The sequence below is a fragment of the Orcinus orca genome, chromosome X (genome assembly GCF_937001465.1).
Source record: "Orcinus orca chromosome X, mOrcOrc1.1, whole genome shotgun sequence".
In the NCBI taxonomy this organism is placed as follows: domain Eukaryota; kingdom Metazoa; phylum Chordata; class Mammalia; order Artiodactyla; family Delphinidae; genus Orcinus; species Orcinus orca.
In genome coordinates, this window is record NC_064580.1 from 107,763,686 (window position 1) to 107,786,227 (window position 22,542).

At 39.9% G+C, this 22,542-nt stretch overlaps 1 protein-coding gene across 1 annotated transcript in view; it reads right to left on the bottom strand.

Moving 5' to 3' along the window:
- Window positions 1–22,542, bottom strand: part of LOC101276968 (teneurin-1) — a 350,419-nt gene that overhangs the window by 85,834 nt on the left and 242,043 nt on the right. The window contains exon 21 of the mRNA XM_049704537.1: window positions 21,601–21,833. Coding sequence (XP_049560494.1) covers window positions 21,601–21,833 — 233 coding nt within the window. The remainder of the gene's footprint in view (window positions 1–21,600; window positions 21,834–22,542) is intronic.

Genomic DNA, 22,542 nt, shown 5'->3' on the forward strand with positions numbered 1-22,542 from the left:
AGCCAGTTGATCATAAAGTGCCCTTTAAGTCAAAGAGTTTAAATTTTTTGCTTTGTTTCTCTGCATTTCAATTCTCTGAAAATTGGTATCATATGTGTGGTCTATATGGAAATTCTCCACTAGGCAGAAAAGTCCATTCCCCAACTGATCTAACTACTGTCCACTTATAACTACCTACCAAAAATCAGAAAGGGCCAAGTTACTTCTGTACAATAAGCCTGTTATCTTGCTAGGTAGACACCAAATGGAGCTTCTAGAATTTGGAGGGATTACAAATATCTGTGTGTTACTAGGGTTGGAAGGAAGCAGAGCTTAATGACCAGCTGAGATGATTTCACTGTGTGGTTAACAATGAGAACAGGAGTTCTCAAATATGACACTCTAATAAACCTACCGTAACATTACAGGACAAGTGAATAGTGTGAGTTATTTAATCAGATGACCTCTTTAATTAAAAAAAAGTTACACTATATTCTAACAGTAAAGGTCAATTTCCAAAGAATTTAAATACAAATTAAAAATGATAAGCGTTCAGACTAATATGTCCTTCCTTTCAAGACTCAGAAGGCACTCAGAGACATCACGAGGAATGAGAGATTCGTGGGCTAGTTAAACCAAGAATTGTGATTGAGAGAAAGGCAGGTAAGGCCACTTGTCTTCACTTTCGCTCCTTCTGATTCTCTCAAAGCTTTAGCCCCCCAGGCAAGGAACAGTGAATGAAGAGCTCTCCCACCTCCACCAGCACTATTTTCCTAAAAGTTTACTGGGAAAGTTGTTTTTGTCCTCACTTATTAATTTATTCTGAACCTATTATATGTCAGGCACTGTGCTAGGCACTGGGACTACTGCAGACTATAAAACAGATATGGCACTGCTCTTGAGAAGCTCAGAAACCAGTGGGGGAGACGGAGAAATAACCAGGCAATTACAGTGCCTTGAGATAAACACTAGTTTGGGGCAAGTCCACAGTACCATGGGAGCAGCCTTGGGGGATGGGCTGGGGAAATGAAGGTCACTAGTGTTTTCTCAGATTATAAATCACACGTAAGCAGAAATCTGAAGGACTATGTTGAATTTCTGATGAGCCCAGTGTGAAACCCAGGTAAGCACCACAAAAAACCCATTAAGGCTGACTATTATCACTAAATAATAACCATTTTCATTTGCTGAGAATACTAAGATATTCCAGGCACTGTGCTGGACTCTTTTTTTTTTTTTTTTTTTTGCGGTACTCGGGCCTCTCACTGTTGTGGCCTCTCCCGTTGCGGAGCACAGGCTCAGCGGCCATGGCTCACGGGTCCGGCTGCTCCGCGGCATGTGGTATCTTCCCGGACCGGGGCACGAACCCATGTCCCCTGCATCGGCAGGCGGACTCTCAACCACTGCGCCACCAGGGAAGCCCTGTGGACTCTTTACATACATTTTCTCTTTTTAATCCTCACAGTAGCCCTGTGAAGTAGGTATTATTAGTGTCATTTTTTAGAAGAGGAAATAGAGGTTCAGAGGTCAAATGACTAACTCCAGGTTGCCAATGCTAGATTTAGCTCATGTTCGTCTGACTTTCAATGTCCATTCTTTTGATCCCTATCCCATGTAGCCTAAGTGGGGCTATCAATCACTTTACCACAGGAGTGGTGTACAGAATGGTTTCTGAGGGTCCAGAAACTCCATGAAATTATCTGCAAAATGTTTCGTGTATGTGTATCGTCATGAGGAGATGGTCCATTGCTTTTGTTAGATGGTCAAAGTGATCCATGATCCCTCCCCTGAAATTGTAAGAATTCTTATATTCCTGTAGAGCTCCTGGACCTTTTCAGAATTATTCTTCAAAGATATTCTGCAGCTTCATTCCTACAGAGCTGGTGAGTTTTAGGAAAGCATCCAGAGTTTCCATGTGATAGGGACTTTGGTAACTTGACTATTATTTATGATCTACTAAATAAAAAGGAGACCCCAGAAACAAGGGTCACAAACTCATATGTCATCAGGGGACAGGCAGGTAGCATTAGTCTGTGAGTTAGGTCAGGTGTTACATTATACAAGTTCTAGGGGAAACGAAGGTTAACTAAAAAATGCATGTCCCACCTAAATGCACTCAATCTTTTTTTTTTTTAATAAAGACAGAGTGGGACAAATGAATTATATTTTGAACCAGATTTATTCCCTGAGTTGCCAATTTATGATGCTTGCTAGAGAACAATCAAGAGGAATATATCGTCAGTGAAGAGGCTGCTGTGAGCAGACAAGATCCATGAACTTAGAATAAATCTAATAACTAGTACTGCCGTTAAAAGTTATGTCCTGGTAACAGAGATTTCCCATAAACCGCCTGCCTCCACACATGCATACCTCTCCCACTATCAATGTCCTGCACCAGACTGGTATGTTTGTTACAATTAATGAACCCACACCGACACATCATTATCACCCAAAGACCATAGTTTACGTTAAGGTTCACTCTTGGTGTTGGACACTGTCTGAGTTTGGACAAATGTGTAATAGCATGTTTCCACCTTTAGAGTATCAGACAGAGTAGTTTCAGCGTATAAAGATTCTGCTTAATTTTTCTGTGAACCTAAGACTGCTCTAAAAAATAAAGTCCAGTTAAAAATAAGTTATGTCTTGGTTTATAAGCTCTGAGAAACCAAAGATAATCAAATCTAGTTCCAATTCTCCATCATGGGAAAATGAAATCCCTGGATGGCTAGTGACACAATACTTGCTAAGCATGCAGCTTCTTTTGTTCCCACCAAGATCAAAGCTCAGAGTTTATGACAAGTTCATCAAATTTAGTCAAATCAAACCAGAAAAGTAGGTGTTCAAGCTGAACTTGACTTTGCTCTTGCTCTGTCCCCCTTCTCTTCCTCATCCTTCCTTCAGGAAGCTCTCCCCCTTTAGTACGGCGGAGACAATGCTATGTATTCAGGTCATCCTATCTGTTTTTCTTTCTGAGGATAGAGCTAGATTACATTTCCCAGCCTCCACTGCAGTTAGGTGTGGGAAGAAGTGATATATGCTACTTCTAGGCCTGGTCCCTAACAAAACCTCTGTTGAGCTCCTTTATGGAGCCCCCCCTCCCTCTAGGCTGGCTGGATGCAGAGTACCCACTGGAGGACTCCAAGGCCTAAGAGATTGACTAGCCACTAGATGGAAGGAGCCTGGCTCCTGAGTCACTGCTAGGAGCAGGGATTTCTCCTATCCCACAGGCAACCTTTTACTGCACTGTGATGTGAGCAAGAAATAAACGACTATTTTGTTAAGCCATTGAGATTGTGTGTGTGTGTGTGTGTGTGTGTGTGTGTGTGTGTGTGTGATATATAGTTGTTAGCTTGGCCTCACTATTACATTCACCAACCACCAATTCAAATCCTGTTTATCTTCTAAGGTTTTTATGAGATGTTTCTTTTCCAGGAAGCCTTCTCCATAAACTCCACTTTCTGGTCTCTCTGTTTTCTAACCTAAAGAAGCTTCATTTTTTTTTTTTCAAATGTGAATTATCCAGTCATGCTCTGTATAGGCAAAAAGCTCCTTGAGGGCAAGAACTGGATTTTATGCTTTAGTTTTATATCTCAACAAATCCAGTAGACCCGGGCACAAATGTTCAATAAACCTTGTTGAATTACAGGCTTAACTGCCACGCATCTATAATGAAGCACATCTATCTTGAATCAAATAAAGCATGCCACGATGTCAAGATCTGCATATGAATTTCTCTAAAAATGAGTTTAGAAAGGAGGCAATGGTAATCTCTTTCTCCAAAGACCTTTAAGAGGAGTACAGCCCCTATCAATTAGTGATGATGAGAATATGGGAAAAAGGGGAATCGACCACTCGGAGAAAATAGCATAAGGACCATGGATCAAATTAACTGCAACTGAATTTGATCCATGTAGATAGCTACACTGAATAGCTCAGGTTCCCTGCAAATCCACTTTGCTCTATCAACACAACTTTGTGTTATGATCTTATGACCTCTTCCAACCGTACTCTAATGTTAGGAGTTCTAAGGAAACAGCAATATCTCAAGATTTCACCTTAATATGCTTCACTCTGGACCACATAAGGGAAAGCAGAGAGAACACTGGCTCCAGGGTCACATCAGGGGATCTGGGCTTCAGGATGACCTCTGTTACAGATTAGCTGTAGGACTTGTCTTGATTTCCTAACCCACACCCTACCTACTGCACAGGGTTAAAACAGTGTGAAGCTCACAAGGGCCAATGAAATGAGAGCCCTTTGAAGAGGATGAAGTCTTACAGTGGTGCTAAGTGGTGTCCTAATTGCTCAGTCATTGCTGTAATTCTTTCTGAAAGTGACTTTTCTAAGCCTTAGAACCATAGACAAAGATTTCCACATAGGCTCTGCTTCAACATTTTAGGCTCTTCTATGTTGGACAGACATAGTCGAAGCTTTAAGTCCATAACCCGGGTCAGTGGCAGAGTGCCCTATGTTAGATTCACCACAGAGACAAGGCAGAGGTTGAAAACAATTTTGTTAGCTTAGGGGAAATACTGCACTACTGAACTACTGGTGTAGAAGCCTTCAAGCTTTTATAAGATAGCTAAAGTTTTCATCCAGAGAATCAAATAAATGAAGCTCCATGCTGTGCAACTGGCTCAGGGAGACCCTGGGCTGGGGGTGGTGCTGGGGTCTCAACATTTAACAGTGACACCAAACACTAGGGATGGTATGAGTTATTTTTCCTTGCTTTATAGAGGTCTGTGTGTGTGTGTGTGTGTGTAAGCGATTGGGTTAAATAGACAGTTCTAGTTCAAGTTGAAATGCATACCTCATGTTTTATTTTTATGCTAGAATTCTTGCTCAAAAGATGCCTATAGGTTGAGATTTAAGGGGACTCAGTACATTTGGGCTAAGATAAATGAGGTTTATTGGACACGATCTGAATATTTTATATCCCCCCCCTTAAAAAATTCTTCAATTATCAAGCAACTGTATCTGGGACACTACTCAGATACATTTTGAAGAAATGCCTTTGTCATCCTAAGGAAACAAACCACCTCACAAGAACCTTACGCGAACAATTAGCTTGAAGAGGGAAAGTTCATTTATTGCCCATGAACCAGCAAAAAACTAATTGCAGTTGTTACACTCTGGGGGAAAATGAGTCTCTTTCAAGATATGTGAACGACCAAAAGGTTCTGATAAAAAAGCAAACTAAGTAGAATACCTTGGCCTGAATACTCAATAAAAGGAGGATATGAGGAATTAAGCCTGACAGTGCTTACTATTCACAATAGTGGGCTAACTCAAGAAGAATGAAAATTTCTGCAGGAAAGTTATTTGCATGTAGTATCTATTCAAAGACAACGCGGAAGGCCCATTTAAAATTCTTCCAACAGCCGTACATCTTGACTAATGAAGCTAACACTAGAAGAGAAGTTCAGGAAGCCAGAAAGGCAGGGTGATGAACACTCTGTGAATACAATTTTCGAACATTTGAAATGAGGTTTAAAGAGACACTTAGGAGGACCAGTTTGGGCTTAATCAAAAATATATTATTAGAACAACAACAACAAACACAAATATGACAGTTGAGTAAAAGAAAAAAATTAAGCAAAGCAGCTGTCCAATGAGACAAACAACTCTTTGACTTTTCTTTTCCACGCTCTGACCTACAGGTTTGACAATCTGAGTGCAGAAGAAGGTTACACTGAAAGGTATTGAAAAAAACTGGGATTTGCTGTTCAAAGGGGGCTGGTGACACCTCTGGCCTTGTCTTGATTGAGACTGGGGTTTCCAAGGCCATTTCCCCACCTTTTTTCCTCTAAGTTCAATTACCCAGACATGTTCAGGAGAGCTATGAGAGTTGCACATCAGGGTAGAAGCTATGAGGAGATCCTGTTGTGAGGCTGACTGTTACTTTCAAAAATTTACATAATCTCCCAGTCCTTGGGGTTTTGCCTTTGTCTAATTGCGAGAAGAAAAGCTGAGATGCCCATGTCAGTGGATTACTGTAAAGACCAAATAAAATCACATCGGAACAGAATAGTCTGTGAAATCGTTTTGAAAGGTTAACACAAATGGTGTTAATATTTCTGTTTTTGATTAACTGTTAGGTTTCTGGCATCTTGCTGTGGATTACCTGTTACATGATGACCTGCTTCAGCACAGCTTGACTTAGACGGCAGGAACCCTCTGTGCAATTCTGTCAGCGTCTCCTCCATGCTGATGGTGACGAGCAGTCTGTACAGGGGTCCTGTGTTACTTTTCCAGTCAAACTGGTCTATTCACTGTCTCTGAAACACATCTTTCTCTTTCCCTGGTTATCACTACATATTTGCCGGCACTACTCCTGTGCCTGGAATCCCCTCTCCCTCTCCTAGTATCCAGATCCTACTCATCTTTTAAGACACAGTCCAAAGTCTAGCCTCAATAATTACAATATATAAACTAACTCAAAGACTTGCAGATATCTTGATGGAGGTACTTCCTTGTCGAGTATATCAAACAATTTCATCAATCTTGTCTGATGGTAGAAATCTGAGCCTCTTAGAAGAGATGTGTTATTCCACCGATATAAGTGGCTGGGAATGAGGATCACATCAGGTATACATCATTAAGCTGCAAATCTAAAGCGTGGCCTGTAACTAAGAGTGTGAGGCTTTTTGACTAGACTCAAGAATGCATTTTACATACTGAGATAGGGCCATTTTAACCAACCCATTTCAAGACCACCCCAGCCTTCGTAGGAGGAGCTGAGTCATTCACTTCCCACTTAGGTGGCCTCTTTGTTCTCCACTGCCCTACCCTTACTTCTTTGCCTTGTTCTTTGATCTCATTCCTTTTTGAATTCACTTAACCTACCAGGAAGAGAGGTTAGAATCTAGTTCCCAGTTTTTCTTTACCCACGTGTCCAGTCCTTTTTCAGATTCCTTTCCTTTCTTCCACATCTTCCCCCTTCTGCTCATTTTCCTCTCCCCTTTTCTCCAAATCCCAACCAGCTCTCCATTCTCTGAGCCCCTCGAATGCTTACAGTTTATATCACACAACCTAATGCTGATTACTGTTTCCTCTGACGATGTCTCCCTTCATTCCCTAACCAGATCATATTTCACTCACAGGCAGGGATCAAGCCTTTTTACTGCACTTATAATTTCCAAATTTCCCAATGCAGACCAGATTGTCTGCTGCTTGAAAAGCTCAACAAAACACTGAAGGTCAGTGAACATGGTTCTTTTTCTACTAAGATATACCAGGAGCATGACATGGGTCTGACAGAGTAGCTAAAACCAGTGGGAGTCTTATAAATAGTATAGTGGGTCATTGACACTAGTGTCTCATTGACACTAGTTAAATATGTTGAAAGTATTAGTCAAGATGATGGCACCTCTGGACACCTGCTTGATAACCAGGAGATCTTTGTTGTAACAAGAGATGGTTGCAGTGTGTGACGACAGCATTTAGCATAGTTCCTGCCATACAGAAGTGCTTTATAGAATAATAAATGACTAAGCTCTATATTAGAAAGAGAACAATTTGAGCAATTAGAAAAAAACAAATTAATAACAGCCAGCAAGTCTAATAAAGAAGGTAAAACAAAAGGAAACAGGCATTTACAGATACTGCTAGATAACATTTTGCAGCTGCAATGGTTCCTTAATTCAACTGTTCAAAATATACTCAGCATTTCCAGGAACCAGGAAGATATCAATTTAGGGCCAATTCAGAAGGCAGTGGTTTTGGTCATGTATTAATTGACTAATTTTTTTTTAAACATTCAAATAGATTATTTGAATAAAGACATGCTGTTAAAACTAGACCAGATATACTTGGGAAATAAAATAGTGCCCAGCATAACTAAAAAAACCCAAACAAACAAACAAAAATGAACACCCCACACACACAACCACATAAAGAAAGGTTTTGAGGGCGCTAAGTGTTGATCTCTGGGTACTCAAAAATTTCAAGCCTAACAGGCTAAAATCAGAAGATGTAAAAGTAGCCCTTCTTCAGACCGCTCTCCCCAGAGATGCCCCCAGTTTCACCACTCTGGGAAAAGTGGGAGGCACCTTTTGAGGGACCTCAAGCCCTAAGGTAGGGCTGGGGCGGTTGACTGCCTACAGTTCTGGTTTTACTTTGTTCAAGAGAACACAGAGAAAAGATTATAGAAACCAAAGTAGATAGTCTTGGCAGAAGGCATTCTGATGGGTTTTTGACTGGGGGGTGGTAGTGGGGAGGAGGACAAAGCAGACCTATCAATCCATTACCATGGCTTCAGCTTCCTTGGGTTAGAGACGCCTTCCACAATGAGGAATGATTCCTGCCTTCTAAGGGAAATGACTGCTGTAATCAGCTTTCTTTCCTGAGCAAATACTGGTAAAATGGGGCACCTACCCACCTTCCTTTCCCCAAAAACCTATCATACAGTCTAACAAGCCTTTTGAAAGACCAAATGGAATAGCTAGTAAATGAAACTGGAAGAAAAACAGAGCATAAAACACTGCAGCTTCCTGGCTAGGCTTTGATATTTGGGGCTTAAAGACAGCCTCACATTTCAGTTATTAAGCCTTTGATTCCTCGGAGAGAAACTTTAAATGGCCCAGGACTCACTCCCAAGGGAACAGTGACTTTCTTTGGTCAATGATAAAGCTGACTCATTATATCAAGGCTCTTTAATATTAAGGAAGTTCAGTGTCAGCCATTTAGGGAACTCCACATATGGACACACACTAGATGTGTTGGTGAGCTCTGCAGCTAATGGAAGAGCCTCACTCACATCCAATCAGTCCAGAAAATAAGGGATTAATACTGGCCACTGTAGGGGTCCCTGAAGACCCTACTCCAGGGCCAAAGCTGGTGTGTGTTCTGATATGTTGGTTCCTGTGCTTTAAAGGTTGTTAAATATTTTGAACACTGTCTCTGTATGACTGAAAGCCTTATTTAAAACAAACACTTTTTAAAACGGAATTTTCAGGTATAAATTTGCAAGTTGTTTTCTAAACCCTATTTCTGACTTAACATTTTTTTTAAATTATGAAAGATTTCAAATGGTCGACAACTCAGAAAATCATTACACACTGCCATGCATCTACCACCCTAATTTAATAGGTGTTAACATTTGTTTCATATAGCTCTTAAAAAAAAGAGAAAATATTATGAATACAGCCAAAACCCATGTCTTTATCTCTGTTCCCTTTTCCCTTCCCTCCTCAGAGGTAAGCACTAGTCTGCAGTTAGTGTGATTCCCTTGCATGTTTTTATACATTTTCTACATATGTATACGTCAAAAAATAATATACAGTATGTTTTTATGCTTCAGAAATTTATGTAGGAGATGGATGGTGGTGATGGTTGCACAACAATGTGAATGTACTTAATGCCTCAGAATCGTACACTTAAAAATGGTTAAAATGGGGGAATTCCCCGCTCCAGTGGTTAGGACTCCACACTTTCACTGCCGGGGCCTGGGTTCAATCTCTGGTTGGGGAACTAAGACCCCGAAAGCCGCAAGGTACAGCCAAAAAAAAAAAGTTAAAATGGTAAATTTTGTTTTGTATATTTTACCACAAAAATATGCCAATGATATCACATCATATATATTCTTTTGCAATTTTCTCTTTCATTCATGCAACCTTATGTTTTGTGACTTAATGTTTTTACACGGGCATCTAGTTAATTCATTTTTACTGTTGTGTAATATTCCATCATTTGACCAAACCCGATTGACAGATTATTAGGTTGTTTCCATTTTTTATACTGTAATGACAGCGTAGCACATCTCCTTATACACATGTGTACTTGTGACTTTCCATACATTTTTCTTCAGCCAAGCTCCCTTCAGTACCTCTCTCCAAGTATTTTAAAAACATAGTTGCAAGTTTTCCTTTTAGTTGGACAATGTATTTTGCAGGCAAAGAGAATTTAGGGCTGTGTATATACAATCAACAAAGTTTGACAGAAGAGAATTTGAATACAGTAAAACAATTTTGAAAACAAAATGTTTACTACTAGTCTTGAAAACAATCCAGTTAATATTAGTTTAAAAAATTATTGGGCTTCCCTGGTGGCGCAGTGGTTGAGAGTCCGCCTGCCGATGCAGGGGACACAGGTTTGTGCCCCGGTCTGGGAAGATCCCACATGCCACGGAGCAGCTGGGCCCATGCGCCATGGCCACTGAGCCTGCGCGTCCAGAGCCTGTGCTCCGCAACGGGAGAGGCCACAACAGTGAGAGGCCCGCGTACCGCAAAAAACAACAACAAAAAAACAAAACAACAAAAAAAATTATTTACTTATCCTCCTTATCATCATACTTTATTTAGTACTTGATCTGTGCCAGGTACTGGCTTAACCCATATTGTGTCATTTTATCCTCTATAACCCTACAAGGAAGGTAGGAGCACTGTCTCCATCTTACAGATGAGAAAACAGTGGCTGAGAGATGTTAGTAATAAATTCGAACTCATTCTTACCTGCCTGATTCCAAAGTCTCTGGTTTTAACTACTCTAAACACTTCCTAAGTTTTCCAGATTTCACGGGGCCCAAATGGGAAAGACAAAGAGTACGATTTAAAGGTCATTGAAAGGCCTGCCCACTTGCCTTAAAAGTACCTTTACTACAGGAAGGCTTTTCTAGAAGGACACAAACTTTAGAGACCTTAAGGACATATATTGCATATATTGCTAAATCTGACCAAATAAAGTTAGAAAACTTCTACACTGTTAAAAGAAATGACAAACTTGGAAAATATTTGCAAAACATAGGAGAGACAAAAGGATGCTTTTCTTAATTTTCAAAAGAGAAAGATCAATGGCTCAGTAGAAAAACTGGCAGAGGATATGAAAGTGAGTTTACTGGAAAAGAAATACACATGGTCACAACAGATATGAAATGACACTCCTCTTCACCTAAAATTAAAGAAATTCAAATTAAAGCTACAAGCTATGAGATACCATTTTCCACTGATCAGATGGGCATATATTAAGAGGTTTAATGATAGTGTGGCTGAGGGTATGGCAAAATGGGCATCCTTACACGCTATTGGTGTAAATGTGTTCAATCTTTTAGGAGGGCAATTTGGTAATATCTACTACTGCCGAAAATTAATCTGGTGTATATACCCACAAAAGTGTTCCAAAACACGTGAATTAGGTTGTTCAATGCAGTGCTACAGTGATAAAGGATTTAAAAAAAACAACATCAATCAAGAAGCAAATTACTTAATAAATTATGGTATGTCCATATGTTGTAATATCATACATCTCTTAAAAACAGAGGCAGATATATACATGCTTTTATGGAAAGATCTTCAAGAAATATAATCAAATGAAAGAAGGAGGGTGAGGAGTAATGTATATGATATGATTCCTTTTAGGTAAGAGAAAAATACATATAGAGGTCTCAAAGGAATCGCAAGAAACTGTTAACACTGGTTACCTTAGAGAGAGGGACTGGGGTGTGTGTGTTTGTGGTAAAGAAGCCTAGAATTTTCTTTCTGTGCTTTTCTACAGAGTTCCAACTTCCAAACCACAGACATATATTACTTCCATATTTTTATCTTTCAATATCAACAGGGCTTATCTAGATGGTGAGATTATAGGCCATTTTAATCTGTATTCTTTATATTTCTCTTTCTTAAAAAATAATAAATATAATTAAAATGTCTTTTACTACGGGCCTGCCAGGATGCCTTCAAGGTCTTCCACTGAGCTTTTTTCCTTGGCTGATGGTATAGCCCCTCCAGCAGGTCTCCAGTAACATGCTCAGATGAGAGCAACCCATTGGCAACCATCAGTACTATGAGACCCTTTCTGGAGAGCTGTCATTTATGAAAGCAAAGAGACCTGGGTCCTCAGAGGTCGGTCATAGGACAGGACAGAATGTGTGTGTGTTTTAAAATAATATGCTTTGTCTTTTGTTGCATTATAAAAATAACAAATGCTCAGAAAATTAAAGAGAACAAAGGCAAATCACTCAAAATTCCTTATGAAGCAATTATCATCGCTAACATTTACTTTATTTATTCTATTTAAAAAATTTTTTGGCCATGCCGCACAGCATGTTGGCTCTTAGTTCCCCGACCAGGGATTGAACCCACGCCCCCTGTATTGGAAGCATGGAGTCTTAACCACTGGACCGCCAGGAAAGTCCCATTGCTAACATTTAGATAAACTTCCTCTCAATTTTTTTTCTCTGTACATATATACCACCCCTGCCCCCTTACAGATGTAGCAGTATACAGTACATAGTTTTGTATCCTGAACTTTCCACTGAGTATTATTTTGTGAGTATTTCCCTTATACCTGCAGGTTTGGGGGCTATGGGAATGGTCTGTTCTGGGTGCAGACAATGAGGGGAGTGCATTTTTGATAGGAAAATTAAAAACAATAATAAAACTGATGAATAACAGGACTGTGTTTACTATCCCCATTCACTGGAAATTGTAAACAACGTCAGGATAAAATATTCTTTGCACTGTCCAGTCTCCCTGTAGCATACACCACTGTATGCCCACACAGCTCTGACTAGGGGAGAGGGAAGGGAAAGGCTGGATTTCTATCTCGGGAAGACAGGTTGAGGGCTGCAGGGAGGGGGCTCAGAGTTAGCCAGGGGAGTCCCTGAAAGAGGGAATGAAGAGGTGACATTTCAAACAGCCTCTCCTTTACTGCTAGTTTGTTGCTTAGTTAGATTCAGTTCACTTGAGAATCTGCTTCACTTAAAAAAAAAAAACTTAGCAGTTGTCTTATGTGCATATAACTTAAGTCATTAGTACCTTCAGAATGCTGGTCTAAATACCCTCTGTTGTGCCATCTGTAATCCTTGGTCTGAAATGGCCAAAAAACGCAATTAATTGATCAATTATAAAATAAAAATGGGCTTCCTGACTCCATTTCCAGCTGTGTTTTAGCCTGTGATGATGTTAAAATAATGGATTTCCTTAGTTATCTAGGTTTGCTGCATGTTGTTTGAGTTTTACACTCTACTAATTCATCCAGTATGGCTGGAGGATCAATGAAGCTAAAAACATCTTCTGATGACTCCTCTGTTGTGGAGCGAATATTCTTGGTTCCCTGGGAAGTCAACCCACGGTAGATTTCAGATTCCTTCAAGAATCAGCAAAGCATGCTAGACTCACCAGGAAATGACTTCCTCATTTCTTTGATTTTACAGTCAGCTCCATGCATTTGGTAAACTTGAAATTACTGGGCCATCTTGTACTGATGGTGGAGCAATATGGGGCCATGATCAAAGCTTTAGCTCTAATACAGTTTCATGTTTTAGAACCTTAAAAACAAACATTTTGCATTGAAAGAAATTTCCTAATTAACTTCTGAAGAATTTGTACATTAAAACATCTTACCCTGCTGGAGAAGACTGATAGAGCAAACGTACTACCTTCTGCTGAAGAGAAACTGTATTTAGAAGGAACTTGCTATTCTCATAAAACTTTTAATAGGAAGAAGTGAATCAAATTCCTTAATTACCATTTTATGGTTGGTAAAAGGGCAAACTACATGCCATCCATTTCTAAACTTCTAAATGTCTCTGGTGCTTTTAATTAAAGCTGCCATCTAGAAACTACTAAAGCAATTTTACACAATTAGTTATTTATAGGTTACCATAATACACCACTCAAAATATGATTTTAGTGATTTGCAGTCTGTTAGTGTGTGATCCCTGTCATTTTTGTTTGATGGAGAGGGGGTTGTTTTTTTAATCAGCTGAGGTGATGTGACACTGACGAGCTGTGATGAGGAAAGTTTTGGGGGCTAGTGATCTCAAATAAAAAGAGGAAGAATCATAATCCCATTCTGTCTGTCCTGATTTGTAGGGGTTGAAGTTTTATTCTAGACAATACTGCAGAGAAGTATATCATCGTCATTCTCCCATCTCTCTCCACTTTGCTGCCCTTCTGCCCGATACCTAGCACTGCCCTTCCTCATGCTACCTGGAGTAGTTGCCACCTTGGCTTGTCCCCCTCCAGTGATCTCATCTCTCCAAACACATCCATCCTGTGCTCCATGTCCTTAAAGCCCCCATAAAGTGTTTTAATGAGGAATTAATGTGTTGCTCTCCTAGGCATTATCCTGCATTCAACACTGAAGTTCACATCTGAAGAAAACCCTCATGGAATGAATTTAATGGTAGGCTGCTAAGGGAATTATTTTGGTTACATGGGTCTTGGTGGGGGGGCTCCTCAAAATACAACACGTTGGAAAGACCCAGCACTAGAATTACTGCATCTCAAGGTCGGGAGGGATCAGCTAATCAAATCACATGTAATACTCGAATCCCACCCTACCTTGACTCCTGCTTCTTTTGTGGCACCATTCTACCCTAGAAATGACCAAGTCTCCTTGGACAATTTGGAACTTGCCTCCTTTAAAAGTAACTTGTTCCACGCTTGGGTCACTATTATAAGCAGCATTAGTATTAGCAACCAAACAGCAAGCCTGATCATAATGGCAGGTAACACTTAATGTGTACACCCCACAGGCTGGGCACTGTGCTTTACAATGCACTTCACCTGCATTACCAAACACTCTCATGTAGGCACTATTACTCTTATTCTAACTTCATAGATGAGGAAGCTGAAGCTCAGGGAAGTTAGGTGACTTACACAAGGTCACACATTTAATGAGTGGTGGATCTGGAATTTGCATCCAGTTGTTTGACTCCAGAACCTGGGCACTTATCTCTCATGGAATTTGGCCTCTAAAGTATTATCTGTTTGCTAGAATGCTATACATGCATGAAAATTAAAATAAATGCAGAAGAAAAAGTCATTTAATGATGTATTTGTGGCTTTATAAAACCTGAATGAACTTAATACAAGTTCCGCCGTATTAACCATGGATGTGACCTGGACCAATTAGCCAAGGCTAGAAGTAAGTGCCTTCCTTTTGTCTGACTTCTCCACCAAAAGCTTATGGCTTTAGGATTGTGACAGAAAAGGCAGAAAGGTTCTCAGATTCCAGCTGCTGACATAATGTAAGGTCTAAATCTTTTGACTATTCATAAGCAGATGCATTAGACCAACTGTGCAAATAACAAGTTAAGCTCTCATTCTGGTTGCATCACAGGTGCTAAGTAAGTCATCAGGTGTAGCTACCGTAAACTGAGAGACCAATAACATAGTTTAGGAAGGAAATACCCAGGAGTGGAAACAGCACAGGATCACTGAGTAATAAGGAACAAATATTTTACCTGAATTCTAAGGCTTTGTCAAACATATTTTTCTCAAGATGCCTCTGATTCTAGGACAAGGATGTGGGAGGAAAGTTCTCACAAGAAATGTCTTGACACTGAGCTGGGAATTTGGCATGGGTGGTAGAATGTTGATCTTACCCAAAAAGCTGACCTCACTAAGTGGTGTTTCCGAACCATTCTCACATACCTCAAGGCCTAACTGTACTTCCTCATTTTTAGCAGAATAGACGCACTTCTTCTAGAACACTGAGGCTATCAGAATGGAGTACCATCAACTTTCTAGCACCTTCTATCTACAAAGTTCTCAGCCTTACACCTACACATTATCTTAGGATGGTCTCTGCAATCTCCCCTCCCATTCAAGGCCTGCTCCAGTTTCCTCAAGATCTGGTTTCATCGTTTATCCTCTGTCTCCTGTATCTTCCCATTTACCTATCATCATTGCCATGTCTCCCACAGAAAAAGCCTCCCCTGAGCGCCTTGTCCTCTTACTACTTATCACTCTGTCTTTCACATCCAAGCCTCTCAGAAGAATGATCTTCACTAATCATATTTACTTCCTCACCTCTCACTGGCTCATCAAATGCCTGAAATCCGGCTTCCACCTCTACCACCATTCAGACCACCAAAGGCAGGGGCACCAATGAGCTCCTCGGTGCCTCATCCAATGGCTACAAATGTGTGACATCTGATATTGTTTCTCACACCTTCTTGAAACAAAGGATTCCCTTGGCTTCCTGGACACCAAGGTTTCTTTGTTCACTTCCTTTTCTTGTGAAGATTTCCTCTCTCTTTCATTAGATGCTCTTCCATTGCCTACCCTATAAATATTAGCATTCCCTATGATTTCTTTGCCCCAGTCTTGCTCCTGTGCATTTACCCTGTCACAAAACAATCTATCAAGAATGCATTCATCAAGTGATCATGTCACTTTCCTGCTTCAAATCTTTTGCCTACAGGACAAAATGCAAACTTCTGATTCTGGCCCTGCTCCTATTACCCTCAAATATGTTTACTTTAATAATACTGGATTATTTCCCAAATATACCATTCATTTTACTCGTGCTGCAGCTTGCCTGTAATTTTGGTGAGGGCTGGCCCTGGTGCCAATCCAAATGGTTATGTCACCATAATGGATCATGTACTAAAGGAATTTAGGAAAAGTCTTACTGCACCCTAGTTGCATAGTAGAACCAGAAGAACATTCTCATGTGTGTTTGTGCACTATACTCTCTCCCTCATAGATACCAGTTACATGAGCAAGATGTCACTGATGAGAGTTTTACCATCTTTCCACTAACCCCAAGTTTAGCCTTTCAAAATAGCATTTAGATACCAGGGGAATCAGCAGAGCTCCAGGATGCACCCCGGATAGATCTGGGTAGGGACAAAAACAGATTGCTTTTGTCTAGACTTTATCATACCCAGCTTTCTTAATTGCCAATGAAGTTAAAGGAACTCCTGTGTGATTAGTGTCATGAACAACCTAAAAACACTTTCGGAAGCCATCGACATTTAAGGATCATTTCCCTCCTTGGGAGTGGCTCCAGGGCTGTTTGCATTTCTGGGGATACTGCCCAATTCCTGCTGAGTTCTGAGGTCAGTTATGCTTAAAGATGCACATGAAAATAGAAATATACTCCATGGTGAGGTCCAAGAAAACCAAATTAAGTCATTGATTAATTTCATCCTGTCCAGTCGCTCCTTCACCCTCTGTAGCTACTTAAAAAAAATAAATGTATTCAGCTTGTCACAAATTTTATTTTATATCTCCACCTAGTAGCATTTCACATTCTGCTTAAGTACTTGGTCATCTATTACATGACTCATTAGTTTGAGCTCTCTGTAGAATTAAAGAACGTTGCAGTAAAAATAATAAATGGAACCTAAGTTTCAACTACATCAGCCATGCATGTTTTAAAAGCATCTTGCAAAGTCAGTTCAAACTCATATACAATGCCAGGGATTAGCACACCAACAACTTCTTTGCTAAACTTTTTTCCTTGCCCCATTACATTGAAGTACTGATGAGTAAAATGGCAAATGTTTCTCTTTACTGGGATTCAAATCAAAGTGTGTAAAACTGGATCAGATAAAGACTTCTTCCCAGGAGAAGTACCCAGGGGCTATCTTATATAAAACTCTATTCAGGGGTACTTCCATTTTTCCTTTAAACACAATTTTTAGCTACCAGTTGTAGTCAGTTTAATGAAGTTAAGGTTTCCTGACTCCATCTCTTAAGAAAAAGTTGAAGTTGCTAACTGCAGAATCTTCCAAAGAGATGTGACAATGTTTCCTGGAGATTTATTTGAACAATTCCATTTACAGATTATGCAAATGCTATGGAGTGCACTATGGGTATACTATTGGGTCAGAAAAATCAGAGGAATAGTTTTAATAGGAAAAGGAAACTGGACTGAAAGTCATTCATCTTCCAAATAAAAATATTTTGTTTTCACTGAATACATGTCATTAGATTGAAAAGCATTTTCCACTATTTCCTACCCTCCTAGAGAAGCCAACAGAGATCATGGATTTTAGCTGAAGGGAAGGCTACCCCGCCCCCCACCCCACCTCATGGGTTTTGGAGTCAGGTAGACCTGGTTTGAATTCCAGTGTTATCTGTAAACTGTCTGACCCTAGATAAATTTCTTAAGGTATGTGAGCCTCTATCTCCTCATCTTTACAATGGGGATAATACTATTTACCTTGTGAATTGTGAAGATTAGAGATACCCTGTGTAAAATATCGAACACAGTGTACAGCACACAGTAGACACTAAGTAAGTTAGAGCTATGGTTATTTTAATACATTAGAGCTGGGAGGGAGATCATCCCAAGCCCTTCAGTTTACAACTGAGCAATCTCAGGACCCAGTGTGTATATGACTAGTCCAATGTACTAGTCAATGGCATCATTAAGTCTATTTCAGCGTTCAGGGAGGTACGGTGACTTTCCAAGAAACAGTGGCATTACATGGATGGAACACAAAAGCCTAGGCTCCCTAACCCAATATTCATCACAATTTGCTGCCATTTCTCAAAAAAAAAAAAAAAAAAAAAAAAAAAAAAATCCCATGGCTTCTGACCTTTTTTTTTTTCTTTCTGACCTTTTGCTGACTGGTTTTAATCCCATTTGATAATTTATTCCAATGTTAGGACAAATGATCTCAAAAGCAAATTTTATTTCATCCTATTTTTAGAATAGATTCAGAAAATAAATTAGCTGTCTTGCAGATTAACATTTATTTGACTTACCTTGCATAATTAAGGACATGCTGGAGAGCCTGCCTGTAATTGCAATATGTTGCTTGTTAAAGTCTTAGAGCGAGCTCTCTTTCCTAACCTAGAAATGATACTCCCTAGATGTACATTTCCATTTTCTACTGATCTACAGCTTTTCTTTATTAGCTTCTAGGTGGAGAGAAAAATCAAACCTCTCCTTCAAGAAATCCATTAAACATTTGCTGTCTTCTAAGGGGGAGGGATGAAGGAGCTGATGTTCATGGTAGCTGTAAAGCCAAAAAACAAACAAATTGGGCTTTCTTGAGAGATAAAGAACCTGCAGGAGAACCTCAAAGACATAATTAGCAATTAGCAATACTCTCCTCTCAATATGCCCACCGTGCCCTAATGACTTCCTGCATATTTCCTTCCTCTACGGAAGTCTACGAAATTGCCCTGCAGCGTTCCATATAATGAGAACCTCACTTCTGATTCACTGCCAAGGGTAAGTGCTGTCTAGATTCAGCGTGGAGATAGGTGCCCTAGCTAGGCACCTCAGTGTTCTGACCAGCATTTTCAGATCAACCGATGTCTGGACATAGGTTCTGCCATCTGAGTGATTTCGAAGATCACTAACAGGGTCCTCAAACACTGTGAATATGGTTGAAGGAGGTGTGATGGACACTTAGTGTGAGTCACACATTCCCTCCCTTTAAACATCCTCATTCACTCACTGGATCAGAGCAGATGTTGCCAACAGCAGCTTTAGTACATTATGTGAAAGCTGTCTTGGATGGATTAGCCATTCAGCTGTCTGAAGACTGGGCCAGCTGTTCTTAGGGCCCCTTACTGCTTTGGGATGAATAGTGTACCAGATTACTGTAAAAGCCACGCTCAGATAGAAGGTTGCGTAAGTCAAGCCAAAGGAAAATGCGCTACTAGCTATGACAAGAAGAAAAACTTAGTTTAATGTTAACTTTAATAGATATATAAATTTTGACACTCTCATTACTGATGTTTCCAGAGTTCATGTAAACCCTGCTCATCAGGACTCTATTATTGCTGCTTTCCAAGCCAAAAAAAAAAAAGCAGAGCTGCAGTGAACCAATTATTTGCTTTATTTGGAAAAGCTGACATTCATCCTGTGTGGCAGGTTGAATGTGGTAGGTGAGATGAGTGGTTTTCACACCAGCAGCAACTCAGGAGGGTGTCAATTTCAGGCACAATACAAGCTTGATTCCTCCCTATTTCTCATGCAGAAATCCTTATAATACCTGTAAGCGTTTTAAACCTGTGTAAAAGGTGGGACCCAGCCTGACGTATTTCCTTGAAAGATGAGCTGATTATATGTTGCACCCGAGTTATGCATTCACTCATCAAATATTTATTGCGGACCTACTATGTGTAAGGATGGAGCACAGGTACAAGAGGAAAAAAGAAACATTCCCAAACACTTTACCATGATACTTATGGGTGGGGACGCTTATGTTCCCTTAGGGAAAAAAGGTCATCCCCTTTAAGTGCCATTGAAATTCCTCTTAGGAATACTTGGGTATGGATAAGAGTTACCTAATTGGTCAATTACACAAGAAGCATGTGTAGTGGATCTCACACTGTGCAAGATATTGCTGAGGAGGTGGGGAAGAGTCACAAGAAATATTAGATATAGTTTCTCATCTCAAGCAGCTCACTTTGGTAATAAAAAACACTCCATTCATGAAAGGACTGGAAAGTAAAAGAAGGCAAAATATAATCAGGTGCTAATTGGGTAGTGGAGACACTCTTAAAGAAATTCTGATTTAATGGGCTGGGTTAGCCAGAGGGGCTTTATGAAAGACACATGCCTTGAGTATGGCGTTGAAGAAAGGGACGGCTTTAAACTCCGACTGTAGTTGAAATTTAATCCCCATACGGCAAATGTCAAATAGCTAAAGAGTAACCTCTTAATATTTGAAATAGTAAGTTGACCATCTAACAAATTAAACACATTGACCTCACTATATTTTTCGGCATGGAAAGGTGTTCATAATACATTACGTATGAAAAGCAGATTACAGAACAGCATTCTATAATATGATTCCATTATTAGAGAATAAAATATATGATATGCATAGAAAAAAGTCTAGAAGGATATACACTAAAATGTTAACAGTGGCTTCCTAGATGTGGTAGGATTATGCGTGACCTCAATTAAAAACATTTTTTGTGTTCTCTCTTTTCTAATTTTTCTGCAACAATTGTGTATTATTTGTGTAATAGTTAAAAAGAAAAAACACATTCGGTTCTTAAAACCCACTACAATGAATACTTCATAAAACCTGCTGAAATAAAAGCACACATACACACAACATCTTGGAGAAGGAACAGAGAAGAATGATTAAATAATTAAGGAGATAGGGTGGATGATATATGATGACAGACTTAAAAGTTGACTATCCTTCAGCTTAGTGGCCTAAGATGGGAATATGATCCAAGTCTATAAAATCATGAAGCTGACTGGGAGAACACGTTTATTTACAAATCCCAGGCAACAGAATTGAGGGTTCGCCCTTTAAGGTTGAGAAGCTGAATTTAGAAAAAAATAACAGTAAGGCTGAGCTCTCACAGAAGGCCAAAAAAAAAAAAAAAAAAAAAAATTGGAATTTGTTATACTAGGGGTGATATAAATTGAAAATATAAATAGCTTCAAGAATGATTTAGATAAATTAATGGAAGATAGGTTCATTAAAGGTTGGTTGTTAAGGAAAAGCCAGGAGTGTCTAAAGTCTGTGAGATACTCAATATATTTGAACGTGGTAGAAGGTGGCACAGACCTGATCCCCAAACCAGTGCAGGCCACAGTGCTAAAGCCTTCCTCCTGGAGGCTCTCTGCTGGCCAGGAGTTAACCCTTTAGTTGTTGGACTATTGGGAGTTTCCAGGAAGGAGATCATGGGGAGAGGCTGGGGTGTCCAGGAGGCAGAGGGTTCTGGGCAATAACTATTTATCAACCAGAAAAGAAGCATTCCAATATTTTAATAACAGTTATGACTATACTAATGCATATTGGCTAAAAATTAGTCCTGGGTGTGCCTATCTTCCGAGATAGACTTCAGAGATGATGTCTGTCAGAGGTACAGTGGGACGGATGGACTACAGTGTGATAACAATCTTAGGATTCTGCCAAGTCAAATGAAACGTTTAGATAACCAAAGGATTTTTTATTTTTACCTCGAGGGCTGTTCAGTGAAGCTTCCGATGCTCTCCCTCCATCTCCACAGTGACTCTGGTCAAAGGGAAGGCACTGATCTCCTGTTCCTGCCACCACTTCAAAATTCTTGGACAAGTCTTTTGTTTCCACAAGAGATTTCAACTTGTAGACTTTTCGGGTATTGGTGTCTGACAGATAAAGTGATTCAGACACAGGGTCCATAGCCAGATAGTATTTGTGAGCAGGACTTGTGCTAAGGAAGAGAAAAGTAAAGTTATTCAAAGCAATTTGTTCAGCATACACTCCCTGGGGTCTGCCTTTTGTCACAAATGGAAAATTCTCTTAAGAGATAAAAGAATTAATGTATCTTCCTTATGTACCGAGCCGATAGGTACCTCTTTGTTTTTCTAGTAATGGGTCTGGGATTAAAAAATAATTCAGTGCGTACTGCTAACCTGTAATGTTCCTGATATTCCAATACCGTCCATTTGGGGGTAGAGAAAGCAGCAGAAGATAGAAAATCCCAGGAGATCCTTTTTCTCATACATACCTTTCATACCCCCCTCAGTTCTCCAATTACCTACTAGATGACTGCCTGGATGTCTAAGTCACCTCAAACTCAACAAATCCAAAACAGAAGTTATTCTCTTCCTGCCTTCCCCATCCTTCAAAAACCTACTTCTTGTCTTCTGGGCTTCCTGCCTCACTTGCAGTCACTACTGTCCTCCCAGGGTCCTGCTGGAAATTGAAAGGCATGTACAAAAAGTGAGGAGTGTGTCTTAGGGAGGCTGTGCTGGAGATACTCTTCCACTCCAAGCTTCCTTTTGTTAGCTGACCACCGTACTTCTCTAATACACTTTTTCTTTTTCAGGACATAACAGAAGTGATCATATTTGACCTTGTCTTGGTTATAATTAAAATCATCCATACCTCCAAAAGGTGACACTCAAGTTACCTTGATT